The sequence below is a fragment of the Astatotilapia calliptera genome, chromosome 7 (genome assembly GCF_964374335.1).
Source record: "Astatotilapia calliptera chromosome 7, fAstCal68.1, whole genome shotgun sequence".
Lineage (NCBI taxonomy): Eukaryota > Metazoa > Chordata > Actinopteri > Cichliformes > Cichlidae > Astatotilapia > Astatotilapia calliptera.
Window position 1 is genome coordinate 12,550,592 of NC_137428.1, and position 26,909 is coordinate 12,577,500.

Consider the following 26,909-nt stretch of genomic DNA (forward strand, 5'->3'; position numbering starts at 1 on the left):
TTATTATAAAATTATATTTTCATGTTTATTTCTAGTTGAATAAAATGCATTTGTATGTGATTGTCAGAACAAAGAAGAAGTGAGGAGGATGGAGAGAGGACAGAGAGATTAGAGCTGTCCTGGATAGCCTGGAGAATTCTTTAGGTACCTTCCCAACTGTGACAAATGGCCAGCTGGGATAACAACTTTTACTCAGGGCATTCTTGATATGATGTTCTTCTGCTCCCTGGTCGCTGTGTTTTAAGATGATAAAAGACTGTTGTTTCATCTGCCATCATGATGACATCTCTCATCCTCCACGAAATCTGAGGACCAAAGCTATCATTGTTATGATCAATGGTAATGCCAATTTGTATATTAATGATCATGGAACTGACCTCATTGTCCATTGTTGATCATTGATCATTGTTAGTCTTAGTGATGCAGCTGTACTGTGACGTCAAGATGATTAATCAATTTCAAAATATGTAAAGCAATAGTAGTCTACAGGCAGCAGTTTGACTGTTTCACAAAGACGATGATTTAATTTTTGGTATTTTATTTCAATCCTCTGTTCTGATTTACGAATGCCATAATTTGAGATATTAGGGGTTTTTGTGTCATAATAATCATCTTACAAGTTTTACCCAAATTCTCCTAAAGTCTGTCTAAAAAATGTGAGTGTATCAGAATTGCACCCTTCGGTTAGAATAAAAGTCGTGTCTCTTTAACTGAGGTATTCTCAGGACGGGGAGGGGGGTGGATAGGTTCATCGGGTTCATGTAGTATTGGACGCCTCCTCCCATTTCAGGTTGGTTGTTTCCCTAGCTCCCTTAGTAAAAGGGGAGGTATAAGGCAAATACTTGACAGAAAATGGAATGTAGGTCTGCACTGGAAATAGCTAAATAGGAGAACTTGACCTTTTATCGGGACACAGAAAGTCGACCAGCTGATGATTCCAAACTAGCTGCCATTTTCAGGTCATTCGAGGCATCTCGCTAAATTGTTTGTTGCTCCAGATATTTGTATGAGTAAGCCTGCTTTATTCGCCTGTTAATTTCCCTTTGTAATGGACAAAACGCGTTGTCCTGTGCTGTCTAGTGGTGGAATATAAATCATGATGGCTGATGGATGTTGCAAAGGAATGGAAAGAGGCAGGGGTAAGATTGCATCAGACTCTTTACCAAGACATGCATTTCCTCAGCAATATGTTCAGACCTGGTCACAGCAGCAAGGAAATGACATCCAAGAATTAGCTTCCAAACGCGTCGACATCCAGAAGAAACGCTTTTATCTGGATGTCAAGCAGAGTGTACGCGGCCGTTTCCTTAAAATAGCCGAGGTGTGGATAGGAAGGGGCCGTCATGATAACATCAGAAAGAGCAAGCTGACACTGTCTATGTCGATGGCTCCCGCTCTACGCTACTGTCTGGGAGACTTTATAGATTATTACGCCCGCATTGGACTGCGGGGGGGGCTGGCGCCTCCGCAGGTCGAGGACCACAGTAACAATGGCCAGGGCCGCGGGAACGACTCCCGTAAGAGAGCGCAGGAGCATCACGCGAACCTGTCCCCCACCGGTTCTGTTGTGTCCGATGACCATGCACATCGTGTTCTCAAGAGCGAATTTATTGAGCGAGACAACAGAAAGTACTTTCTGGACCTGAAGGAGAACCAGAGAGGCAGATTCCTCCGCATACGGCAGACTGTCAGCAAAGGACACGGCACAATGGGCTACTACGGCCAGGGCATCGAGCAGACCATAGTGTTACCCGCACAGGGACTGATTGAGTTCAGAGACGCTCTGTCACAGCTGATTGAAGACTACGGGGACGAAGAGAGCGAAGACCGCAGCCGAGCAGGCTCCAGGAATCGCAACGACAACCCCGAGCTTCCAGAGGCTGCGTCTTTTCGAGTGGACAACAAAAGGTTTTACTTTGATGTGGGTTCAAACCGGTATGGTATCTTTTTAAAAATCAGCGAAGTGCGACAGCCGTATAGAAACACCATCACAGTTCCCCTAAAAGCCTGGGCTAGATTCGGAGAGAATTTCATCAGGTACGAGGAGGAGATGCGACGAATCTTTTCTTGTCACAAAGATAAAAGGACAGATGGCCAGCAAGACAGTGAGGAACAGGAGGACTGACCTTCATGGTGCTTTTAGCATGTAGCCTAATTTAGGGTTTCAGTTTTGTCCAGATGTGACAATAATATGATGTACTGTATGTGTCCCTACCATACTACTCAGATACGATGTACTTCATTAACTTTTCAGTTTATTTGCCAAGGGCTGATAAACTCAAAATTTTTAACATGCCAAGAAGTCAGTCATCATTTTCTCATTGCCGATTATTGTGTTGTAGCCAGTTAGTCAGGGCCATCCCAGGGTCCTGAGCCAGCTGCATCCCTGCGCTCCCCCATACCATACTCATACCTCCCTGTTAAATTCAAGAGTGCAGTGTTCATTTGCTTAAACTTTAATTCTAAGTTACATAGAAAGTTGACGCTAATAATATCTGTTAATATTTTACCCCCAAAGCAATATGGTTAACAATTTTATGGCACACTAATGTGCAGAAATTTTGTCAGTTTAAATAAACAGAGTTAATTTGTTAAGTATAGTGTGTTTTGTGTTTATAGAAAGAAAAAAAATTGGACCCTTTTATTAATGAAGAAAATACCTCATATATTGGAACTTACTATAAGTGCAATACACACAAGCAGCATTATAGAACACTTGCAACCCAACTGGACAAGTGGAGAAGAAATTAAATTACAGGAATCAGAATTGGAAATGGGAAACGAGTGTTGTACAGATTAATGCTGCCAGTTAAGACTTGGTGGGAGGGGAGAAAAATAAGACACATATTGTGACATTAATCACATACTGTTGGTGTGTGCTGCCTTTTCACTGGTCCAGCCGGAAGGTTTTCATTCATGTTAACAGTTCCAGTTTATGTTGCCTCATATGAGACACAAAACATTGCTTTAAATGTCCATGATAATGCTGGCAAAAATGAATTTAGTGACAGCTTTTCCTGCAGTGCAGTACTTTAGGCCAATCAATCTGTGCAAATGACCAGACTAGAGCATCCTGAAATGTATAAAATGTGCTGCTTACCTCGGCAGCATAATGATGGGGGGGAGACATGTGCTGTAGAAGCCTGCTTTAAATTACAAGGACACAAAGCACTACATGATGTTCTGGTTTTTGATAAGACTCTACCCTGCAGTTGTACTGTGTGTTGCATTCACAAAAATGGGGGAGGTAAAATGAATTAAAAAAACTTTATAGGTACTGCAATCCAAGTCCAGTAATTCTATCCAACACAAGCACTTAAACCTTATTTAGACTTCTGCGTGAAATCTGTGTTGCAACACTTGAAAAAGAACGGGCTTGTAGAATTTGCTGAAAGACTAGATCACTTGATGACTTGATATAATTACCTTAAAAATGGTTAATAAAACTAGAAAACAACTATATATGTAGCGGTCCATTCAGGAACCCTAAAATACAGCTCAACAGAAGAATAAAAAACTGACTGCTATCTGGAAAGACACACAGATCTAATGTCACATTTCTAGAGAGTAACTGTGTTACTGGAGTTACATTATTTATTTTATGTGATACTAATATCCTAATACTTAAATTTACATAACATATTGACAGAAGGAAAGGTATTTTACATGTGTTCTGCTGAACACACAACATTGTAATATGCTATCTTTAGTGGCTGCACCCTCTGTCGTTCAGTGTCTTTACTACATTTGACAGAGCCTAAACGTAGACCTGAAAAAAGATGCACCATGTTGCATGACTGCTTGGAGTGTGGCTGCTCTTCCTATTATTCACATGAATTTGAAACATATAGCGGATGGTACACTGATGGTAGAAAAGTTCTAAAATAATAGAGAGAAGAGGTCTATGCACTTTGACCTAGACAAACAAGCCTCCGTTTTTTGTTTTGTTTTTTGTTTTTAATCTTTTGGCTTTCACTCATTACAGCCAAGTTCTACAAGTTCTAAACATTTTGCCAAAGAGAATGCTTCTTTTCATAATTTATTTTTGGCATGAGGAGGAATAATTAAACATCAAAGTTTATACTTTAAGTACCTTCCTGCCTATTCTGTAATATTGTGTGGTGCTATGAAAATGGTTTCACACATTGTCTTTTGAGGATGTTGATACCCAGTTTTCACTATTACAGCTCAGGTCCGTTTTTTTTTATTTTTATTTTTTTATATATATGACGTAAATAGATCAAAGTCAAGGTATAAACTGGGCTTGTTACCTTGATGTCAGCAAATAGCCCAGTGCTTACTGGTGAATTGGGGGTGTTGGGATCGAAAGGGCTCAACATCAAGCTCAAATGGGTCTATAGAAAATCTTAAATCAATATGCTTGTGCCTGCAGAACCTTGTATTTTACCTTTCCTTGCTGTCTATTGATGAACAAGCGATTACATTTTTTGAAAGTGTAAATGTAAGTGTAAGTTCATTTTTTACTTTAAGTCCTTAAAATCCATCCAAGTGCTGCTATTCATGAGCTTGGATGGCATTTTGCTGTATATTTGCCTATGTTTGCATTCTGTGACCAGCATGAAAGTAGAGCTGGTCACATTGACAAAGAACCCAAGCCAGACTTTGACTTGAGCATCATACCAGGATAAGGCAAAAACCTAGATCAACCTTAATGTCCTTAAAAAGGACAAAAACCTAAAAACTGAAGTACCTGAACTCTAAATGTGCAAATGGTAAAGCTAGTTTTATCTTCAGTAGATTTTAAAGCATAAACCCAATCAATTAAATAGATTCATGTTAATGCTTAATCTTAACATGATTAACTTAATTCCAGTAGCTTCTTTATACTTCCCACTACCACTGAAACACAGTGCAGTACTTTACTGTGAGTGACAACATCATTTCTGTTATAAAAAAGAAAGAAATAGTAATATAAGCAGAAAGGGATTCGTCTGCTACAACACGATATTCCTTTCTAATATGGAAATTTACAAGGAAAGTACCTCTGGAGCTGAGGTACACCCTTTGAGATTAGATAATATTTTTTAAAGTACAGGTCCTAATAAGCTAAAGTACGTTGACTGTTTGAACTTTATTTTGAATTAGGTGGGCAGCTTTTTAAATTCTCATGCAGGAAGTCATATTTCCCACGAGATGCTGATGCTTATATGAAGAGGTGTCAGAGCTAATTGTCAAGTTTATATCTGAACAGAAACAAGTCAGAAGTTAATATTTGATACCTCATGTCTGTTTTGGGGTCTTTGTCTCAGTTTCACAGATTTGAGATTTAGTGAAATGAAGAAGGGGAAAAAAGGAAAAATAATTTTAAAAAGAGTTTCAATTGTTTTTTTTGTTTTTTTCTAGTTTTAGTAGGCAATTCTTGGAATGCTTTTGTGCTTGAAAAGCACAGGATTGGTTTGGTGTGTCTGTTGTATGATCTAGTGAAGAGTTGTTTTATTTTCATATAAATGGCAAAGTATATATGGTACAAAGCACAGTTTATTTTAAAAAATTAAATGAAATGTAATAATTTAATTAACTCATTAGTGAAATGTGATTCAACATTGATTGTCACAGAATTAGGAAAATTGTCTCATCTACCCTAGATATTGGTTATGTCAATAACTGGCTGAGGCCAAGATATGGACATAAAAACAAAGTATTATGTTTGAGGTGGAATATGACATTGTTTAAAATTATGATGGATATTCGTTTTGAAAATTCCAAAATCAACAGCACTTTAAATAAAAGCTGCACTTTTGTTCTGCTGCTTTGTAATTAGTTGACATAGAGGAACTATCTCTAGATATGCCTTTGGTGTAAAGTGACAATCATAGTTCTCTGCTTGTAGAATCTGCTGATGTGTGCTTCAAAACTCCTTTCATTGTCTGTGTTGGTTTTTGACAGCTTCTTATTGAGGCTCTCAATAGTTTAACATCTATATGTGTATATTCATGCAAATGCTATATTAAATTTTCATTATCATATGTACCAAGACTCTAGAATCTCACAGAATAATGTGAAATCAAATGTTCATGTCAGGAATATTCTGTTATGTTGACATGAACAATGTGAAGAAGTACTTGAACATGAAACTACTGGTGAAAAAATGTCAAATATGGCATTTTTGAATAATAATTGACACATAACAAAATATTTTAGCTGTCATTAGTCAGACAATGCTTAATTCTTTGAGTAGTCAAATGTCATTGTGTGTTTGTTCACTTTAGCCTATTTTAACCCACATCTGCTAAAATAGCAAAGGTATGAATTGGTGTTAAAGATTAGATGGATCTACAAAGAGAGAGGTTTTTAGTTCTGCTGTATAGTTTTCCATTTTTCCTACAGTTAGTTCCAGAGAGCAAAGTTCTGTTCAGAAAACATAATAATAATAATAATAATAATAATAATAATAATAAATAAAATAAAATAAATGTATTATAAATACTAATAATACGAAATTGGAAAACAAAATGGTTATTAAGTTTAACTAAATATAGCTTTTTAATTTGTAACAGTGCATCCAACCTTTGAGACATACAAAAAAAGAAAGCACAGAAGGCCTGCACAAACTTTAAAAAACTTCCTGAGATCAATTTGCCAGTTTGCTGACAAAGACCATGGTAATACATGAAATTCACTACCTTAAATTTGCATGAATTTGATTTGTTTGCTTCCCAGGTAAAGGGTGGAATTTTCTTGTTTAAATTATGTGTTGTCAAGCTTGCTCTGAACATCATATGTCAGAATCACAATCACAGAAGTATGAAAGCACAAGAAGCATCTTATGCAGCCATATTTGACCACTTTGAGTACTCAGAGTAAAAAAACACTACATAAGTAGAAATCTGTTTAGCATTTATTATATGTTCTCTTTAGTATCATTCAGGGGCTTTACATAGAAAATCAGTCAAAAAACAAAACAAATAACTGTTTAAGTTATAGTCAGGGGTGCGCATTCGCTGTCAAAATAAAAGACGCGCACCAGATAAGAAGTTGCAACGTGCGTTTGCGTACATATAAAAGTCACTGTTTTTGACCGCTAGAGCAGGATTTTTACGGCATATTCCGCACCACATCTCTGTGCGTTCATCATCATTTTTTTGAAGGCAGCTCACCTCCTGCAACCACTTCTTTTGCGGTTCGGACTCCTTTTGACATTTCTTTGGAGGTGGGGGAACACCAAAGTAATTGCTTAAAGGAGCTTGCTTCTTCGACATCTTTAAGAGTTCTAAACAAATCTCTGTCCTCCCACAGAAAATCTGATTTACGCAAATGCGCGTTGCAACATCTTATCTGGTGCGCGTCTTTTATTTTGACAGCGAATACGTACCTGCGGACCACTTATGTGCACCCCTGGTTATAGCTGTAAGTACATTGGGTGAGTCCAAACTTTTACCAATTAGCCGTACTTTTTTTTTCTCCATAATGTTTGAGCCCTCATAACTTCATAATTACAGGAGTTTGCAACATGAAATTTTCATTTAGGTCCTGGTAAAAACTTTAATCAGTGTTTCATTCACTGCAAGTGTCACAATTTACAAACAAATGAACATGTTCAGCGTGATTTTGTTTTTAAAATTAAATGTAAGCAATTTCATCAGTGTCATGGGGTACATTGTAGTTTCAAGAGAAAAAAACCCCTTCAGTTTAATGTCTACTAAACGTTCATATTTTCCAAAAATGGACTTTTTCAAGGGTCATATAACCATTTGGGATAGGTAGTGGTCAAAAATGATATAGTATCTGAAAAGTCTCTTTTACTTACATTTTTATACCATTTTATACCAAAAATTCTGTTGCTATCTTTTGTATTTATAAAGTTATGGGGGCTAAAAAAAAAAATAAAAAATTCTGAACAAACTTATGCACTTTGAGAGCCTGTAACTTTGACAGTTTTCATAGTATGAGGGTAAAATTTTGCATGCCTTAAGTCATCTCATTTATTGTATAAAAAATCCAGCTGATTATGGTGGGAAGCACTGCTTTATTTTTTTTTTTTTTATGTATATTTTTTTAACCCACATGCCGACTACTGGTCTGTTTCTTTATAGCAGATGAGACTATCTCAACATCCATGGACAGTAAAAGAAAAGATAAGGCTATAGGCTGAGGGCTACAGGTTGTTGGACTTTAATTAATAGCTTGATTAAAAATAAATCTGGACTGTTAACTGGAGCTAATGTTTCCAACCCTGGCGCCTTAAAGCATCTTCACAGATTTACTGTATCTTCTGATTTTTATTCCTGTACTTTGTTTTAGCAGAAGGCATTCAGTATAGTCATCTAAAAAATTACTGAGATCATTGCTATAAATTTGGATAATATATTCATATCCATCATAATTTACCATAGTATTTTTTTAGAACTCGAACTGTATGTGTTTATATGGTTGTGCTTGTGCAGGCAGAGTGATGTGAATGTACACGTACTGAAGAAGACCTGCTGCTGTTGTTTGTAGTTTTCATCATCAGAGTTTTGAAGTGGGAAATGTAGGGATATAAATGTTTGCTAATCTTTTAAAAGTTGAGTGGATACCGAAAATGTGCAAGTGTGTAAATTTATATTCATGTAATGTAATACATTGGTGTGTCTTATATTCATGTTACCTAACACTTAAAAAACAAGGAAGTTTTGTACTTTAGCACTTTCTTTGATGTGTACTGTAAAAAATCATCTACATGTAAAGTACTGTATTAATAATCATTACTTGCCTTGTAATGTTTGAAATGATGCTACATTTAGAAATGGTAATTATGTTTTTAGAGTGTATGCATGTCCATGGTTGGGTCCCAGTATAATAAGAAAATTATAAGAAATATGGTGCTACGTTATATTATATAAAGGTGCTTCTATGGACCCCCAGCTGAATGCATGCAAAGGTGAAGTATAAAAAGTAGATAAAAGAAAATTGATGTCCTATTGCTGTTCTCAAATAGTGCTGCTTCCCAAAGATGTCAGAAATTTGGAAAAATCCAACTTTCTACTTTTAAAATGCAACAGCCCTACAAAACACAATCCAATCTCATGTTTACATACAGAAATGTGACAGCTATTCAATGTTCTCTGCAAACATGAGCACACAGTGTTATTTCCACTCCTCCAAACCCATAGAGTGAATTAGAGATAATTAGGGTGTGGCATTTTAACTTGGACAGAGAAAGTTTCAATGTTGCCCATGTTCTTCCCTATTGTTTTTCCTCCAAACTTAATCACCAGAATACCTGGAGTATAGGAAAATTTCAACTTTTTAATGCATAGTATTTCTGAAATGTGATGTATGTGCATCACCTGCATCAGGAACACATATCTTAGGTTATCATAAATGGTGCAGTTTAACTGTAAATAATAAAATCACCCTCGAGCCCTTGGATAAACCAGAACCAGAGTCAGTCTGATGAAGGGGTTGTTATCCAAGAGTATCTTGAACTTAGAGGCACTCCATTGTTAGATGGTCTATGTTTTTTTTTCTCTTTCTTTTTGTTTTGTTTCTGTTTTTTAAACAAAAAAACAGTCATGTCTATTTACAGTTACGCTGCCCTTGTGACAAAGTCTAAAAGATCTACAGACAGACAATCTAACATAATTTTGTAGTCTTATTTCTTCCAGTGTTTATTTATTGAATAATTTATCATGTAGCAGTTTTTGGACAGCAAACATCAATATAGTCTTTGACAGGTCAAAGTTGTTTGAGTTTGGAAACCTTTGTGTTGATTGTTGCTGGCAAGGAATTTGGAAAATTAAAAGGTTGTACTGATTATTGTTGTTGTTGTTGTTGTTTTTTTCCAATAAAAGATTTTACAGGATTATTAATGGTTTCAGTTTCTATTTTAAGAATCAATCCAGCACTATACCACACTGTTATAAAAAGTTTACAGTAAATTTATATTTGATCATATCTTCCCAACTTATTAAAGGCCATGCGATATTTCATACTGCTACATACTGTAATGCTGTGCATTTCACATTACACACTGTTGCAACAATCCAACGTGAACATGCAGTAGAAACATCAGCTTGCAGATTCTCCTTAGAAAACACAATCAATAGTGTGTTTTCTTTGGAGCACACACACTCTTGATAATATTGCTTCACATCAGTTGCTTCAGTGTCACATGAAATCTTGCAAATCTGCAAAAAATAGTATAGATCCCAGTAGGAGACCAAAAATGCAATCTTTGTGCTTTTTGAGAAGAGTTTGTTTTCATGAGAAAAATGTTTGCATCAAATATTTTGCACACAGAGGTTTATTTATCACTGTCAAACAAGGTTTAAATGTTTCAGTGTTTAAGAATATGACTGGAAATGGGAGTAATTTCAGCTTAAAACCAAGACTCAGTGCCACATTGACAGATAAGAATCTATAAAGTATCATGGTGTTTTTAAGTCTGTGTCAGAAGGCTGAAAAGACCAAAATACAACTCTGGGCTCAGATGCAGACTCGAAACAACTCTAGTTGATGCAAAAACTTTGAGCCATTTAGCTTTCAGAAACCAGCTTACCAATAGAGAGAGCAGCATTAATTTTGATGATATGGCAGTTATATTTGTAGTATGAAAGGTTGGAAGAGGAGATTGCTTACTTGTGAGCAGAGGCAAGCAATTTGTAGGAGGAGGTAGCCAAGTAGCTTCTCTCCTCCTGTTTTCTACTCAAAACCCCATCCCCTTAGATACGGTGTCTTCCAGACAACAAAAAACAACAACAACACTAAAATCAGCAAAAAATATGATTTAAACATAAAAAACAAAGAAAAAAATAATATAGTATTTGCAATTGCACTAAAGAGTAAAACAGTGAAATGTGGATTATTAATCATTAGGTCTCTTCTAAGTCCCCATTAATACATAAATTAATAATTTCTCAACAAATTGATTTACTTTGCCTTACAGAAACCAGGTTGAAGCACGAGGATTATGTTAGTTTAAATAAATCAACACCCCTGATTTATAGTAATTGTCAGAATCACAGACTGAGAAGGGGGTGTGACAGCAATCTTCCACTCCAGGTTATTATGCAACTAAAGCCTCACCCATCCTAACTGGAAAACTCAAAACATAATTATATAGTAACATATTTTCTCACCTGAGTATTTTTCCAGCTCAAATGAAGATCTTCCAAATTACTGCAACAACATTTCTTCTCCGGCTTGCTGTTATCTGCTTTTAACGTGTGCATTTGTGAGTTGTACATGTGTGACAAGCATCTTTCATTTGTTTCCTTCTTTTTCCGAGAAGCCATAGCGTCCAAAGTCATATGCAGTGAGGATGTAACACTGTTAACAAGATAATGGACCTATGTGGGATTAAAGTTTAGCTAGCTGCTCTGCATTGGATGAAGGAATCCCTTCCTAAAGCATAGTTACAGACCTGGTTCAGTCCAGTGTTCATTGTTGCTTAAGGATTTATTCTAAAATAAAATGAGTAGTCAGACAAAATACTGTTAAATGTTCAGTCTCTATTCTATATGGTAAAGGTACTGGTCACTCCCAGTGAAAATCATAGCATTTTCAGCTCTGCCACCTCCAGCTTGGGCTCCTTTCTTGTCGTTAGTGCCCCTGTCTTCAAACTATACATCATATCAGGTCTCACTATCATCTTGTAAACATTCCCTTTCATTTTTGCTGCTAATTCTTAACCTTCTGTCACAAATTAGACTTCAGCATTTGTCTCTGTCCACTCCACTACAATATACTCTTCATGACTTCTTTTGTCTGTTGCTTTGGATGGTTGACCCACGCTATTTAAACTGATTCAGGTGTGTCGACCCAGGGTGAGATCTAAAACCTGCAGGCCCTTGAGGCCTGGAGTTGGCCAAGCCTGCTCTAGATTCTACTGTCTGCTGCCCCCCTACTGGACAGCTCCGTACCTCCAAAAATGAGATGCTATACCTGTGGTATGTCATCTGGGCTAACCACCTTTCCAGCTGCTCTTATTTCAACCTTAATCCTTGGCACTTTTTTTAACATTCAGTTCTACTTCCTAGGTCTAATTATTGGTGATTTGTTTTATATGTCCTCCCACCTGTTGTCTGTTGCCTTGTTATCCTCCGTGTTTATATTGTCAACTCTGCCCCTTGTCCTTTTTTTTGTCCTGCCTCATGATCGTGTCTTCTGTCTCAGTTTTCTTCCTTTAACATTTGTCATTTTTGGTTTATCTGTTCCTCTCTGGGGCTGTAACCAGGAAGCAGATTCCACATTGAATTGATTGAACTTACTCTGATCAGCTGTTCTGGAACAGAAAACAGTGATGGGTACAGGATGCTCATGGAGTGTGTGGCGCATTGCCTTTATTGTGTTGAGACTGTGTTGACATGTTGATTAATGGCTCATTTATTCCGATTTTTTCATACCCAATACAATTAATATACAGTATGTCAAATGATGTAAAATGCAGAATTTACAAAAAACATGTTTGCAAAGAAGTATAACTAAAAAAGTAAGAGAAAATCAAAGCGCAAGTTTTGTTTCTAGGAAATAAGTGCTTGTGACATTGGGCATACTTGTGTATGTGAGGGGAAAATGCAGGGTTAAATTACCCCAGACTGGAGAAAATGTCCCCAATTTATCTTTTCATTGTACAGCGGGTGATGGCGAGCTCCTCTCAGCATGAATACAACTATGTTGAAACTTGCACTTCCCAATAAACACAATTCTCACCGCTGTACGACACATCAGCTGAATAGGTCACGTGATTTTTCTTACAGTTACACACCCACCTATACAGGGTTTTGCTCTTTATGCTTGATGCATGCACTCATCACTATGAAGCTTAGCGTTGCCAACCTCAAAGTTAACCAGGAGCGGATCTACATAGGTTTTCTGAGGGTGGCATGGAAATCAAATGGGGTGGCCATTTGTCATTTTACACATATGCAGGTGTTACAGTCTGTAATATGCATTAGAAAAGTAAAGGCACACACAAGCACGCACGCACACACACACACACACGCACACACACACATATACCAATAAAGCCACCTCTTAGTTTACCTTCTCTGTTTCCGAGTCTTGCATGTGGGTCCTACTCCACCTGCCACACAGAGAGCCTTGACAGCTTTCCACTATCCCGCCTTCTCTATCTTCTTATTCTTAATCATTCTAACCTGATGCACAGCCTTTCCATCTCCATTGCTCTTTCTAGTAAATCTGTAAAAGTCCTTTTCCATTTACCATGTAGTTTCCTGGGGCAGTGTCAAAATGAGACATTTTCCTGGCCTCAGACCAATCTGACCAAAATCAAGTGCTAAATTTCAAGTTCTGTTGCGACAGCAATTATTTGCAGTCACTGGCCATTAACTTCTAAAGAGTTGTCATGCTCAAACCTTAAATGGCCCAGTTCTCATAGACAATAACTGGAAGCAATACAGACTGAAGCACATGAAAGTTTGAGTTGCTTGATATTATTTATTAAACTGAGAATCAGATTTAATTACTCATTACACCTTCACCCAACTGATGGTACCTGAATGCTGGGCATAACCAGGCTTGGCAAACTGTTTGGAAAATTTATAAGCAAACATTAAATGGTTTATGTCGCATCAGAAGTCCAGAAACGTGGTGCACCACGGTAGAAAATATGTGGCGACCCCTAACGGTAGAAGAAGAAGAGGAAGGTGGAGGGCGGCATAGCGTTCGTCCGGCCTAAATACACACGAAGAAGAAGAGGAACAGGAAGAAAACCAACACATCGTCACTAAACCCAGTTGGAAGACTGCTGAGTATTTGTAAATTAAGTTCTTCTTCCTCTACGCCGTTGCTCGGCTCATTAGTCGTGTATAATTATTAATTAATTATTATTTCTTTTCGGAATAATATTTAGCTGATGTCACCGGTGGTATTAGACTTAAAAATGAATAACAACTGTGTTGATATTTGATTTCACTTCAACTTTCGAGGTGAAACAATAGCAGAGACAGCAGAACTGAGATGAGCTGAAGACCCGAGGAGAGGACACTTCACTGCAGACTGTGAGTTCTACAAAGAAGCCTGCAAGCCTAGCATCACATCTTTTTTAAAAAAAAGAGATTTTTAGATACGAAACGTTGCCATTCAACTACCAGCCTTTGTTGTACACTCAGCAGGTTCTCTCGTTAAGGTGTTTAAAGTGTCTGAGCTTTACTGTACGTGACTTTGAGTATAAGAATCTTTAAAATTTACGTAAAAAGTACGTATCTGTGTAGAAATATGGTTTCGGTAGGAATTCACTATGGATTATTATATCTCAGTATCGACTTGTTACTTTGTCCAGAGAAATATTTGTGTTGTCACGTGCATGGCGGAACTATGTCTATGAGGTTAAGTCGCTAAAGGCAGAACAAAAAGCTCTTCCTAAGAAAATGTGAAATAAGTGTGGTGATTTAATGTAAAACAGAAATTATACAATTCTAAAAAGCTTGAAAATTGATATTTGGTATGAAAACACATTCCAAAGCTCGTCTTTGGATGTCAGCTGCCTTTTATTCCATTCTTTTAAGACATCCTGCACTGCTTCTGTGAGGTCTGTGCTCTGGGAATACCATCAGATGGCAATATATGTGGTTCCAAGGAGACTTTATGTCCTCTAGAAGTTTATATGAATACTACTTTCTGCTGAGTTTATGAGCTCACTCACTCATTTTGTGTAAAGTAAAAATTAATTGAACCTGAAATTCGGATTCATTAACCCACAAGACCTGTTGTCACTTATTTTTCATGTGGGTTTTGTGTATGTTGGCCTTCCCGTAGGCTTTACTGAATGGCTTCTTGATAATGATCCTTCCACTGGCTCGTTCCTTGAGTTAGGTGCTTTTTTAATGGGATGATTCATAGGACAATGTTAAGTGGCTTAACAAACAACAAAAAGACATTCCTCTGAGAAAGGCCAGGTACTAGTATTGAATTAAAAGTGAGTGAAAATGCAGCCAACACCAGAAGAGAAACTTTGAAAGACTTTCAGAAAGCCTGGAGAGTTATTGCTCAAAGAACATCTGGATCATTGGAAGCAAAATATGAAGAATTGTGGAGTGGCTCAGAAGTTTTATATAGCTGTTGTATGTTGAAGCCTTGAATGGCTTTGAAGCTTCTTCCTCATTTGTCTCTTTATTCAAAAGAGAAATAAGGAAGGAGATGAGTTTCAGGTTTAAAAATTTTGTCAAATGCACAGTACTGAGATACACAACACACAGCAGATTTTAAAAAAAAAGAGCTTTAAAAGCTATGTACATATTTATACTACATCAGTTGTATGTGCAGCAGACAGCAGTTGGTGTTCAAGACAGCTGTGAGAATGCGATTGAGTGTGCAGGAATGTAGATTGAGGTAATCTGAGGTTATAAACTCCTGTCATGTGTTTTGGAGTCTAATGGCATTGAGTTCTTTTGTTTACAGGTCCTAGATTTCACACTTCTATACCTGCAGCCTCAGGGTAGAAGTGTGAACAGACTTTGTCGAGGGTTGTGTGGGTTTTTTGATAGTTGATCCTCTGCAGAGAGGGCAGTGGATTCCTAATGACCTTTACAGCAATCTTCACTCTACAGGCGTTTGCAGTTCATAGCATTGGCAATGCTGTGCTGCAGCAGATTCACGCTCTTGCGGGTACTCGGCTTTCAAAGCTTTAAAATTAAGACTTTTGACAGCCCAAAGGAAGAGGGGTCCTAATGGGACTAGCTACTGTGTTAAGCCAAGTTACATCCTTGCAGCAACATGAGCCTTGCTTAAAACCGTTTTTTTTTGACAGTTGTGAAAATGACGTTTGCCAAATGAACTATCAATAGTTATTTTTTGCACTGGATTACTTTAATACGGGTTAATTTTTACAAAATGGTGAAGTAAGCACATCTGGAATATAAACCCACACATTCAAAAATTACCTTGAAAAATGTTGATCTGCACACAATTAAACAAACAATTGTACTAAACAATATCTTATGTTTGCTGTGGTTGTATGTGTTTAGATTTTGTAACATGTATGCTTCCAGTTAGGTGACACCTGTTGAGAAGCTAGAGCTGCAAGTCAGTAGAATCATGGAGGATGACTCCAGGCCTTTGCTGAGTTCAGAGCAGACTGGAGAGGACTACTTGCAAAGAGACTCCACAAATTCGCTAGACTTGAGAACTAAAAGGTAAATGCTGTGCTAATCAGTACAAAGTATGAATCAGTTTCTCTCCTGCCTGTCACATGCCATAGGTTCATGTTGTTCATTTCATTGCTAGATAATAAACAAGGTGCTTTATTACCTTGACTTCTTGGAATTCACTTAGCAAGCAAATACTAAGATGTTAGTTGTGAGATGTGTGAGTACTTCATTTTCCTAGCACCATTTCCTGTGTTAGTGAGTTTTAATCCAGTTCACACAATGATTAGAACCTCTCAAATCTCAAATATTCATGCTTTAATGCATGAATTTTCTTAGTCAAGCTACAGTGTGTCACAAAAGTGAGTACACCCCTCACATTTTTGTTGAAATTTTATTATGTCTTTTCATGGGACAACATTGGCAATAAGACACTTTGATACAATGTAAATTAGTCAGTGTACAGCTTGTATAACAGTGTAAAAATGCTGACACCTAAAAATAACTCAACATACAGCCATTAATGTCTAAACTGCTGGCAACAAAAGGGAGTACACCCCTAAGTGAAAATGTCCAAACTGTCTCCAAAGTGTCAATATTTTGTGTGGCAACCATTATTTTCCAACACTGCCTTAACTCTGGGCATGGAGTTCACTAGAGCTTCACAGGGTCCCACTAGATTCCTCTTGCACTCCTCCATGATGACATCATGGAGCTGGTGGATGCTTGGCCAGCCAAGTGCCTTTACCCTGAGTTTATATAGCAAGGCACTGGTCTTTTTGGAGGTGTGTTTGGGGTTGTTATCATATTGGAACACTGTCCTATGGCCCAGTTTCTGAAGGGATGGGATCATGCTCTGCTTCAGTATGTCACAGGACATGTTGGCATTCATAGTTACCTCAATTTACTGTAGCCCCCCAGTGCCAGCAGCACTCATGCAGCCCCAAACAATGACATCCCACGTGCACTCAACTTCTTTGGTCGACAATAGCGAGGTTGTTCTGAATGGAACCTGTTCCGTCAAACTACTGTATGGTCTTGACCAGTATGCTGCAGCTCAGTTTCAGGGTGTTGGCAATATTCTTATAGCCTAGGCCATCTTTATGTAGAGTAACAATTCTTTTTTTCAGATCCTCATAGAATTCTTTGCCATGATGTGCCTTGTTAGACTTCCAGTGACCAGTATGAGAGAGTGTGAGTGCACTTAGGGGTGTACTCACTTTTGTTGCCAGAGGTTTATTCAATAATGAAGGTGTCTTGAGTTATTTAGAGAGGACAGCAAGTTTACACTGTTTCAAGCTGTGCACTGACTACTTTACATTGTATCAAAGTGCCATATCTTCAATGTTGTCCCATGAAAAGATATAACAAAATATTTACAAAAATGTGGGGTGTGTATTCACTTTTGTGTGAAACTGTTTATAAGGCCTCATCTGATTGTAACATATTATACTTTAAATAATATAAAAAATGTAAATTGTGCAAATCCTTACTGTATGCAGTGAAATCAAAGAAGTTATGTGTTTTTACGTGACTTGAAAAATGCATGATTTTTATTGACATCTTCCAGGCCTTTCCATGTGGAACGCAAGAACATTATAAATGATGGCCCTCAAGAGACAGTATCTGCGGAGGCTGCTGTACTCAACAGCAGATTACACTACTACAGCAGACTCATGGGGTCTTCTGATCGACAATTGGTAAGTCGAGTTTATTGTCACAACCATGAATGCATCACAACCATAGCTTCTGGGCAAAAAATTTGCCAAGAGCAAACCACTTAAAAACCCCCAAAACAAAACACAGTAGCAACATAAAGCTTATAACATGTTTTGACCAACAGATTGGTGACAAATTCAATATTATTAAATACAATTTTAAAAGCATTTATTCATTGCATGGCTTTAATCCAAAAAAACTGCATTTTGGCATGAAAGCCTTTAGAAAGCCTTGATTATTCTTTGTTGTAGACACAGGCATGGAGAGCTGGTGACCGCGTGATGTAGTAGGGATTCCTAATTTAAAGTTTTCATGGATGAGTATGTAGTCACAAAAAACTGACTGGCACATAGACACATATAAGAATCCTTGTATTCACTGTCTAACAGAAATTGAAATAAAAACTTCAGGAAGTTAAAGAAAATTCACATAAATGCTAGTGGTTTTCCAACAATGGCAAACGTGTTAATCCAAAATGGTGTTAACACATTTGCCCAAAACATTTATGAAATTAACTTGAAATAACTTGTGTAATTTTAATACTAGCTATTAGTTCCTCCATACAGCCCTAATTTTGAGCACTGTCACCGTGGAAGAGATTACTCCTATCTGCATAAAATTATAGATTACCTTTAGCATCTAGCTGTACAAAAGGGCACTGAGTGTAAGCAAAGTTGTTTTTCTTTGGAAGACACAGGTAATGCCATATACTGTGTTACGCTTCTAAAAGAGCTCAGTAAATATGTTTTCATTGTACTTAGCGGTCTGATTTTTTTTCTAGCAAGTAACAGTATTTTGTAGCTGAAATATCCATCCATTTATCAATCTTATACAAATTAGGGCCACAGGGCACTGAAGCTTATCCCAGCTGCCATAAGAGACAGGGTATATATACTCTGGACAGGTCACCAGTTAATAAAATGTTTTTTGAAGGCACTAGATAATCAACCTTTTGGGGTTTAATTTATGCTCATCTGGACGTAGCGTATTCAGTGGGAGAAAGGTTTCGTCACTCATCCAAGTGACTTCTTTGGTCTAAGCTGACTGCAGGTTTCCCCAACCTTATAAACAGTGTATTTGCACAATAACTTAAACCAGCCCATTTAATGAACAATATGGTGTGAGGTCAGTTCCTTGATAGTTAATATGCAAATTGTCATGACCACTGATCAAAGACCACTGATCAATTGCCATGAGTACCATTCACAGAGTTGGAGAATGGCTGCAATCACAGTATTGTAAATGGTACTCATGACCATTGATCAGTCGTCTTTGATCAATGGTCTTTGATCAGTGATCGATCTCAGGCTATATAAATTGGTATTATGGACTGTAATAATTTATATTACTTGAAAGAAGTCCTAAGTTTAAGCTGATAACCTTAACTAATGCTTTTAAAGTTCCAAATTTTTGGAAGGAAGCCATGATAGATCAATAGGGCATGTAACATGTCAGAATGTATTGGAAAATCCAGTTGGCTAAATCCACAAAAAGCTGCCTCAGAGCCATAGAGGCAGTACAGGTCAATTGATCACATAGCCTGTCCAAAAAGAAAACAGATCTGTAAAAACTACCAGAGCTCAGAGTACAAAGCTACTTGTTCATTTTGAGGTGAGTCATTTTTCCTGCTGCACTGCTACATCAGATCTTGGGATTCTCCCACCTGCCAAGATCCACTTTAAGCCCTGGTTGTCCCATGCAGTGCACCTGTGTCAAAGCATCTGTATTGTTGTTTCTCTTGCCATCTGTTTTTATTTTTACTTAAAATAATTTTAATTTGCCTTTCTATTGCAATTATGTTTCCATCCACTGGATATGTTAGCACATAGTTGCTTTTCATTTCATGAATTCTCACAGAAAAAAAAAGTTATTGCTACATGGTTATAACTTCAGATTCTAAGGGGCGATCGTGGCTCAAGAGTTGGGAGTTCATCTTGTAATCGGAAGGTTGCCGGTTCGAGCCCTGGCTTGGACAGTCTCGGTCGTTGTGTCCTTGGGCAAGACACTTCACCCGTTGCCTACTGGTGGTGGTCAGAGGGCCCAGTGGCGCCAGTGTCCGGCAGCCTCGCCTCTGTCAGTGCGCCCCAGGGTGGCTGTGGCTACAATGTAGCTTGCCATCACCAGTGTGTGAATGTGTGTGTGAATGGGTGGATGACTGGATATGTAAAGCGCTTTGGGGTCCTTAGGGACTAGTAAGGCGCTATATAAATACAGGCCATAAGGGGTTATCAGCTACCTCCTAATCTTCTTCTTTTCAAAGTTTTGTAGTAACACTGAATTACAAACTGAAGATCTGAAAATGAAGCAAACCTACCTTAATAGGGGGAATGCTATTAAAGTTATCTTTGTAATTCTAAGACGTCATGACATGCACTTTTCTGAAATCTTTACCTTCACCTCTCCATTTTTCCTCCCTAGAGTCCTCCAGATCACGTGATTCCCCAGCCAGATGAGATCTACATCTATAGTCCACTGGGAACAGCTTTCAAGGTCCCAGGCAGTGATCATACCTCTAAAAACCCCAGTATCATCACCATGTAAGCCCTAGCAGTAGTAAAATGTGAAATCCACTGCACAAAGCATGTGAAAGCTACATGCTTTCTTTGTACTTAACTGGATGCATTTAACTGCTTTGATTTATTTATTTATTTTTCTTGTCCCAGATTTGCTATATGGAACACAATGATGGGCACATCTATACTCAGCATGCCTTGGGGTATAAAGCAGGTGATGTGATTCAGTTTACATACTTGATGTTTTCAGCTCATTCAAAACCACACCTAAAATCACATTAAAAACAAAAAAAACAACAAAAAAAACCTTTGTTTGAGAACTTTGTTCAAATAAAGGTTAGTGTAGAGGCCAAAAGCTCAAAATAAATATACAATTTTGACTTTATTTCAGGCTGGTTTCACCCTTGGAATCTTCATTGTCATCTTCATAGGCCTGCTGATGCTGTATTGTTGTTATATTGTCCTCAAATCACCAAAGTCAATACGTAAGTAATTTTTACAAACTAGGTTTGGGATTAATAGACCAATACTAACAGCTTTCAAAAAGTTTACAATAGTACCTAGTTCACAATGGCTTGTTTCAGATCTCAAATGCTAGAAAAATATTTTTCATTCCATATTAGTATGCAAAATTAAGGCTAATGGCAAATTCTCAACATACACATTGTATAGGGTTCTTTGTGAGAGAGCAGTTATGTTTTTTGTTGTTAGCATTTCTTTAATATGTTGTCATTCACTTTAGCATAACTGATTAATTATGCTCTTTATAATTTGCAGGCCAGAAAGACAATTATACCCATAAATTTAAAAAATAGAGTACCTGTTTATACTTAAAATTAAATGTTTTTCCCCTCTTATTCTCTGCCCAACACTTTTTTCCAGTGTCTGCATCATAAAGATTTTACAGAATGTTTTGTTCCAGTATCATTCAGAACCTGATCTATAGAGCAATTTATTCCCCAAAATGCATGATGAAAACTAATGTATTTATTGGGATTTATCAGAAGTTGCAGTTTATGAAGACAAGTCTGTCTTCTGCAAAGTGTTACATTTTTGGGTGATCACTGTACAGGAATGTCACTGCTGTATTTGCTCTGTTTAATATCAGTCAGAGCCTGATCTATGGAGTATTCCTTACTACTGTAGTTTAAAAGCTTTTACACTCCGTGACCTGAAGACAGCAGCAACAGCTTTCATCTTACCTACTTATAATGTTTCAAACCTTTACTGAAGTCTGCTCTTAGCAGGTGGACATGGAATATGCTGACTGTATCAGCGAGTCAAAGAAATTCCATCAATTTAACTTGAAAAGCTCTTTGCTTGCTTTGTACATATATCTAGGATATTTCCTCCTGAGTGAAATTGATAACTAGATGAAATGAGAGATTAAAAAAAAAAAAAAAGTGTATTTGTATAAATATGAGTTAACTACTTGTTACATGCGAATATGCAGTGTTGTTAATACATCTAAACACTTGCTTTTAGATCATGGTTGCACCGGTATATTTTTGGCATAGTTACAAGAAGTTATTGTTAAGACAGAAGGTACAGAACAAATGAATTCAGCCTAAATAAAATGGTGAAGCTTAACACTGAACTTATCGAACATTATTCCTGAATCAAAAAAACAATTTATGCTGCTGCATTTACTAAATGACTTTGCAAAAGAATGTTAGCTCATAAAGTTCACGTTTGTCACCACTGTGTACTATGGAAAAGCTTTTGTGATATATTAATGTCATATTTGGGAACCAAGTATTTACCTCTGTAATTATTCTTTGTGCTCTCCTAGCCTGTGTGGACACATCAGACTGGGAATTCCCTGATGTCTGTCAGTACTATTTTGGAAAAGTTGGTCAGTGGTCCAGCTTGATGTTCTCAATGGTGTCACTTGTTGGAGCTATGGTAGTCTACTGGGTACTCATGTCCAACTTCCTCTTCAACACTGGGCAGTTTATTTACAGTAAGAAACAATGGTTTTATCTGCAAAAGAGTGGAATTATGTCATTCTATACTATTGTTTGACATGTTAATCCTTGTTTATGTTACCATATGTGCAGCACAGTGACTTCAGAAACATTTTAAGCAAAAACAAAACTCACAGCTCTGCAAGCTTTAATTAACTTTAATTAATATGACACATAGTGGGCCTGATGTTTGTAATAACTTTTTTTTTTCGCTGAGGTTAAGCCATTGGATGATCTAAAAGATATTGTTACATTATTTTTCAATTTCTGTTTAAATACACAGAAGTTACCACTCAAGGCAAGAAACACTGAGAAGATCTCTGAAATTTGCACAGAAGACATTTGCATTACACAAAGACATTGTGCAGAAAGATGTAAATTCATTATTTGCTTTATCAAGCTTTTGGCTTTTGCAAGAAGGCTCGTTTCTCTTAACCGATGGCTTCCTCTTCTCTGTCCATAGACCATGTTCACAATATCAATGTGTCAGATTCAGAGTTGGAAACCAATGGCTCAGAAAAAGGTAAGTCACTTGCTGTATGCAAAGTTTCAGCTTTATCATATACCTTTCAAAAAAGGTTATAAATTCCAAGTAAATAATTCACATCCAGGGAATCACAAAGTTACTGCTTTGTAAAGAGGACATAGACCACCTGCATACTAAATATTGTAAAAGTTAAAGTTTTTTGGCCCATATTTCCAGTCTGTTTTCAGATTTTTATTAAAGTTAGAATTAGTTTTAGAATAAAAGTCTGGGAATGTCTGATGGTTAAATCTAGAGGCAAAATGTTTGAAATGAAATAATATTAGTGAACCTCCTCACAAAGACCACCAAACAGACAGCGGTTAGGCAAAAAGCAAAAGGAGACTGGAAAAGCATGTGACTGAAAACAAAGATGTACTTTATGACTTTGATCTGGTGCATTTTATAATTTTGTGTTACCCAGTTAATTAACAGTGTTTGCTGATATTCTGTTAATTTGTTCACCAGTCATCTGCCCTTACCCAAATACTAACCCTGGAGGGAACAACACCATCAGCACCCTTTTCCTCAGTGACAATGGAAATATGTCCGATGTGAACCCTTTTGAACGCTACTGGAGTAAAACCAACACTGTCCCCTTCTATCTCATCATTCTGCTTCTTCCACTGCTCTGCTTCCGCTCAGCGTCCTTCTTTGCAAGATTCACTTTCCTGGGTAAGACATCAAGAGGTTGACTGGAGCCACAGCGACCCCACCCTGGGTGGGAATGTATCAGGATTATCCAGATGGAAAAAAAAAACGCTTTCAGTTTTTTCAGCATTGTCCACTCATTTATCTTTCAATCCCTGGCTGCTCCAGTCTGCATGCCAAAATATCCTTGAGCAAGATAAGCCCAGGTTGCTCTTCAATGCAGCCATCGAAATGTGAGGATGTGTATGAATGTTAGATAGAAAGTACCGAAGCTTAGAAGAAAACTTCTATGAGTGGGGGAGGCATATTGTAGCATAAAGCACTTTAAGTGCTCGAGTAGAGTATAAAAGCGCTACATAAGAACCGTTCTATTTACCAACGGCAGTCGCATTGTTTTAGATTAGTCAGAAAACTTGGGCTTCGTATATAGAGGGTACTGGAATTTCTTTACAATGCACTGTTGGCATTTGATTAAAAAGGGGCCAGCATAGAAATGTATTCTTTTTGTCACATCATTTTGACTGAAGGCTCGAAAAAATGGCTAGATCCTTTTCTTTGTAGACATGGAGTTAAGACTGGTGTCTTCTCATTAAGAATTTCACATTTGCTCAAAGATGAATGAGTGGTGAAGTGCAATACTGATCATGGTTTTCCTTTATTTAACATTTGTACTTAGTTAAATAAGCATACTCTAATGTAGAGTAGAGATACGTCAATTCATTGTTAACTGTGGGGCTTGATTAATCTGCTTTCTGTGTTGCATCAGCAATTCATCCATTAATGTATTGATGTCATTCATCCATGTTGTACAGGCACCATATCAGTGGTCTACCTGATTGTTTTGGTCACTGTCAAAGCTGTCCGCCTAGGCTTTCACCTGGAATTCCACTGGTTTGACAAAACAGAATTCTATGTTCCAGGTAAAACTGGTGTTAATGCTTCTTTGAGTGTCTTTCAACAGGAATGTAGATGTATATGTAGATATTGGTAATAACCGAAAGAAATGACACCAAAGATGTCCATAAATTGTGTAATAATATGAAATAACACAGGGAAAAAGCACATGAAGAAAGGGAGGTGCAAAAAGTCATGACACCAGCTGAAAATCTAAATATTATATTATTGAGGTGCAAAACGGAGGTCCATTGGCTGTACACCCATGGAGCCATGTAATAAGGCATATTATGACCACTGACAGAGCAAGTGAACATTTTATCTTCAAAGCTGATATGTAAGAAGCAGAAAAAAAGGGAAAATGTAAGGATTTTGACAAGATTTGATGAGGGCCAAATTGTGATGGCTGCATGACTTGGTCAGAGCATCTCCAAAACGGCATCTTTTGTGGAGGTGTTGTTGGTCTGCAGTAATCAGTATTTATCAAAAGTGGCCCAGTGGTGAACGAGTGACAGGATCATGGGCAGCTAAGGTTCACTAGTGCTAAGGGGAGGGATGGCTGGCCCATGTGGTTTGATCCAACAGTTGAGCTACTGTTGCTCTAATTGCTCAATAATGTAATGCTAGTTCTGATAAAAAAGGTGTTAGAATACGCAGTACATTGCAGTTTTCTGCATATGGGCCATATCCTCAGATCAGCCAGAGTGCACATACTGACACCTGTCCACTGCCAAAAGTGCCAAGAATGGGCATGTGAGATTGAGAACTAGGACATGGAGCACTGGTAGGGGGTGCCCTGATCTGAGGAATCATGTTTTTTTTGATGTGGATGGCCGGGTACATGTGCGTTGCTTCATTCTGCCACCAGGATGAACTATGGGCAGGAGGTAAACCAGCAGAGGCAGTGTGATGGTTTGGCTGATGTTCTGCTGGAAAACCTTGGGTCTTGCCATCCATGTGGATGTTACTTTAATACATACCACCTACCTAAGCATTGTAGAACATGCGTACCCTTTCATAAAAACTATATTCCTTGATTACTGCGGTGCTTTCAGCAGGACAATGTGCGTTGTCACAAAGCTAAAATGTTTCAGGAATGTTTGAGGAGAACAACAAGAAGTTTGAGGTGTTGACTTGGTTTCCAAATTCCCCAGATCTTAATTTATTCAAGTATCTGTGTGATGTGTTGAACAACCAAGTCCGATCCATGAAGGCCCCACATTGTAATTTGCAGCAGTTGAAAAATCTGTTGCTAACATCTTGGTGCTAAATAACACAGCACACTTTCAGGGGTCTTGTGGAGTCCATGCCTTGATGGGTGAGGGCTGTTTTGAAAGCATAAGGCAGATCAACACAATATTAGGCAGATGGTTATGTTATGCCTGATGTGTGTGTGTCTGTGTGTGTTCTCAGTTTCTTTACATTAAAGAATGTATCTATGTTTTAATTATGATCTTTCAGAGTTCAGATTGCTCTTCCCTCAGCTCACTGGTGTTCTCACTCTGGCCTTCTTCATTCACAACTGCATCATCACATTAATGAAGAACAACAAGGACCAAAAGAACAATGTGAGTGTTATTTATCCATGTTCTTCCAAATATTAGTACTCTTCAAATCTGTTTTTTGCTAAGTAAATTTAGATGACACAATTCAGTATCAAAAGCTTTAATTCTGATGCATCTAAGGTAAATTTGGTATGTTTTCAGGTGCGTGACCTGTCTGTGGCTTATCTTTTAGTGGGGCTAACCTACCTTTATGTTGGAGTGTTGATCTTTGCTGCTTTTCCCTCTCCTCCACTTTTTAAAGACTGCATTCAGCCAGTAAGATTTTCACTTTATTGTTATTTTTAAATAATTTTTATGTATGCATTTTTTTTCACCGTATGAAAAATGCTCATATTTTCCCTATATCCATTACCACTTAAAGATGCAAGTAAACCCTTCGATTTAATAACCGATTAAATGTCTTTTGGCAGCAGCAATCTCAGAAAGTGTATTCAGGTAGCTGTGGTTCAGTACAGTGCACTACATTTAGGAAGACTATTCTTCCCTGAAATGAGTCAGTGGAAGCAGATGTTTACCATCTGTGATGTATCTGGGTAAAGGGGCCTGTTATTTTCATTGCACACCATCTACATTGGGTTATCCCTGAGCAGGGCAAAAGATGGATTGTCTTTGTTGGAAGTGAGTTTATCATAGCTTTGCTATAGCATTGAAAGGTGTTGATCTGCTGTGTTGTTAAGTCTTTTGAGATATAGCTGGTAAAGGTAGATCATTTCTACACTAATAAACTGGGCTCAGTGGTTAACATGGTTACTACTGGACAATTTTGAAAATGTAGTCACTGTTAACAATCTATACCCATCCTTTACACCACGTTTTTACCTAAGGCAATGTCACCATGTTTGACTACAGCTGTCACACAGTAGACCTTGAACTACTGTATTACAGCTGTAGTAGTTCAAGGTTGAGAACTGGTTTGCGTTGCTACGCTGAGCTTACAGAGGCAACAGAGCAGAACAAAATTTCCAGTTGTAGTAACAGTCCATCCATGGGAGGACTCCTTAAATTGCTCCAATATGTATTTAAAATAA

General features: G+C 37.6%; 2 protein-coding genes across 4 annotated transcripts in view; both read left to right on the forward strand.

Moving 5' to 3' along the window:
- The first annotated feature begins 749 nt into the window (after window positions 1–749).
- Window positions 750–9,808, forward strand: purg (purine-rich element binding protein G). Its single transcript, XM_026172865.2, has one exon. It carries the CDS (start codon window positions 1,097–1,099, stop codon window positions 2,123–2,125), a length of 1,029 nt encoding a protein of 342 aa, XP_026028650.1. The 5' UTR covers window positions 750–1,096; the 3' UTR covers window positions 2,126–9,808.
- A 3,778-nt stretch (window positions 9,809–13,586) lies between these two features.
- Window positions 13,587–26,909, forward strand: part of slc38a9 (solute carrier family 38 member 9) — a 22,192-nt gene continuing 8,869 nt past the window's right edge. The window contains exons 1-13 of one of the 3 annotated variants that reach the window (XM_026172868.2): window positions 13,587–13,721; window positions 13,893–13,964; window positions 15,954–16,097; window positions 17,620–17,749; window positions 20,187–20,305; window positions 20,432–20,495; window positions 20,673–20,766; window positions 22,074–22,244; window positions 22,712–22,771; window positions 23,240–23,446; window positions 24,235–24,342; window positions 25,778–25,884; window positions 26,023–26,136. In XM_026172868.2, the coding sequence (XP_026028653.1) occupies window positions 16,000–16,097; window positions 17,620–17,749; window positions 20,187–20,305; window positions 20,432–20,495; window positions 20,673–20,766; window positions 22,074–22,244; window positions 22,712–22,771; window positions 23,240–23,446; window positions 24,235–24,342; window positions 25,778–25,884; window positions 26,023–26,136 (1,272 nt within the window). In that variant the 5' untranslated portion in view covers window positions 13,587–13,721; window positions 13,893–13,964; window positions 15,954–15,999. Of the gene's footprint in view, window positions 13,965–15,953; window positions 16,098–17,619; window positions 17,750–20,186; window positions 20,306–20,431; window positions 20,496–20,672; window positions 20,767–22,073; window positions 22,245–22,711; window positions 22,772–23,239; window positions 23,447–24,234; window positions 24,343–25,777; window positions 25,885–26,022; window positions 26,137–26,909 lie in introns of all 3 variants that reach the window. The other 2 variants (XM_026172867.2, XM_026172870.2) reach the window with 2 other exon arrangements.

Coding starts and splice junctions, on each gene's coding strand:
- purg (XM_026172865.2), top strand. CDS start 1,097: ATGATGGCTGATGGATGTTGCAAAGGAATGGAAAGAGGCAGGGGTAAG.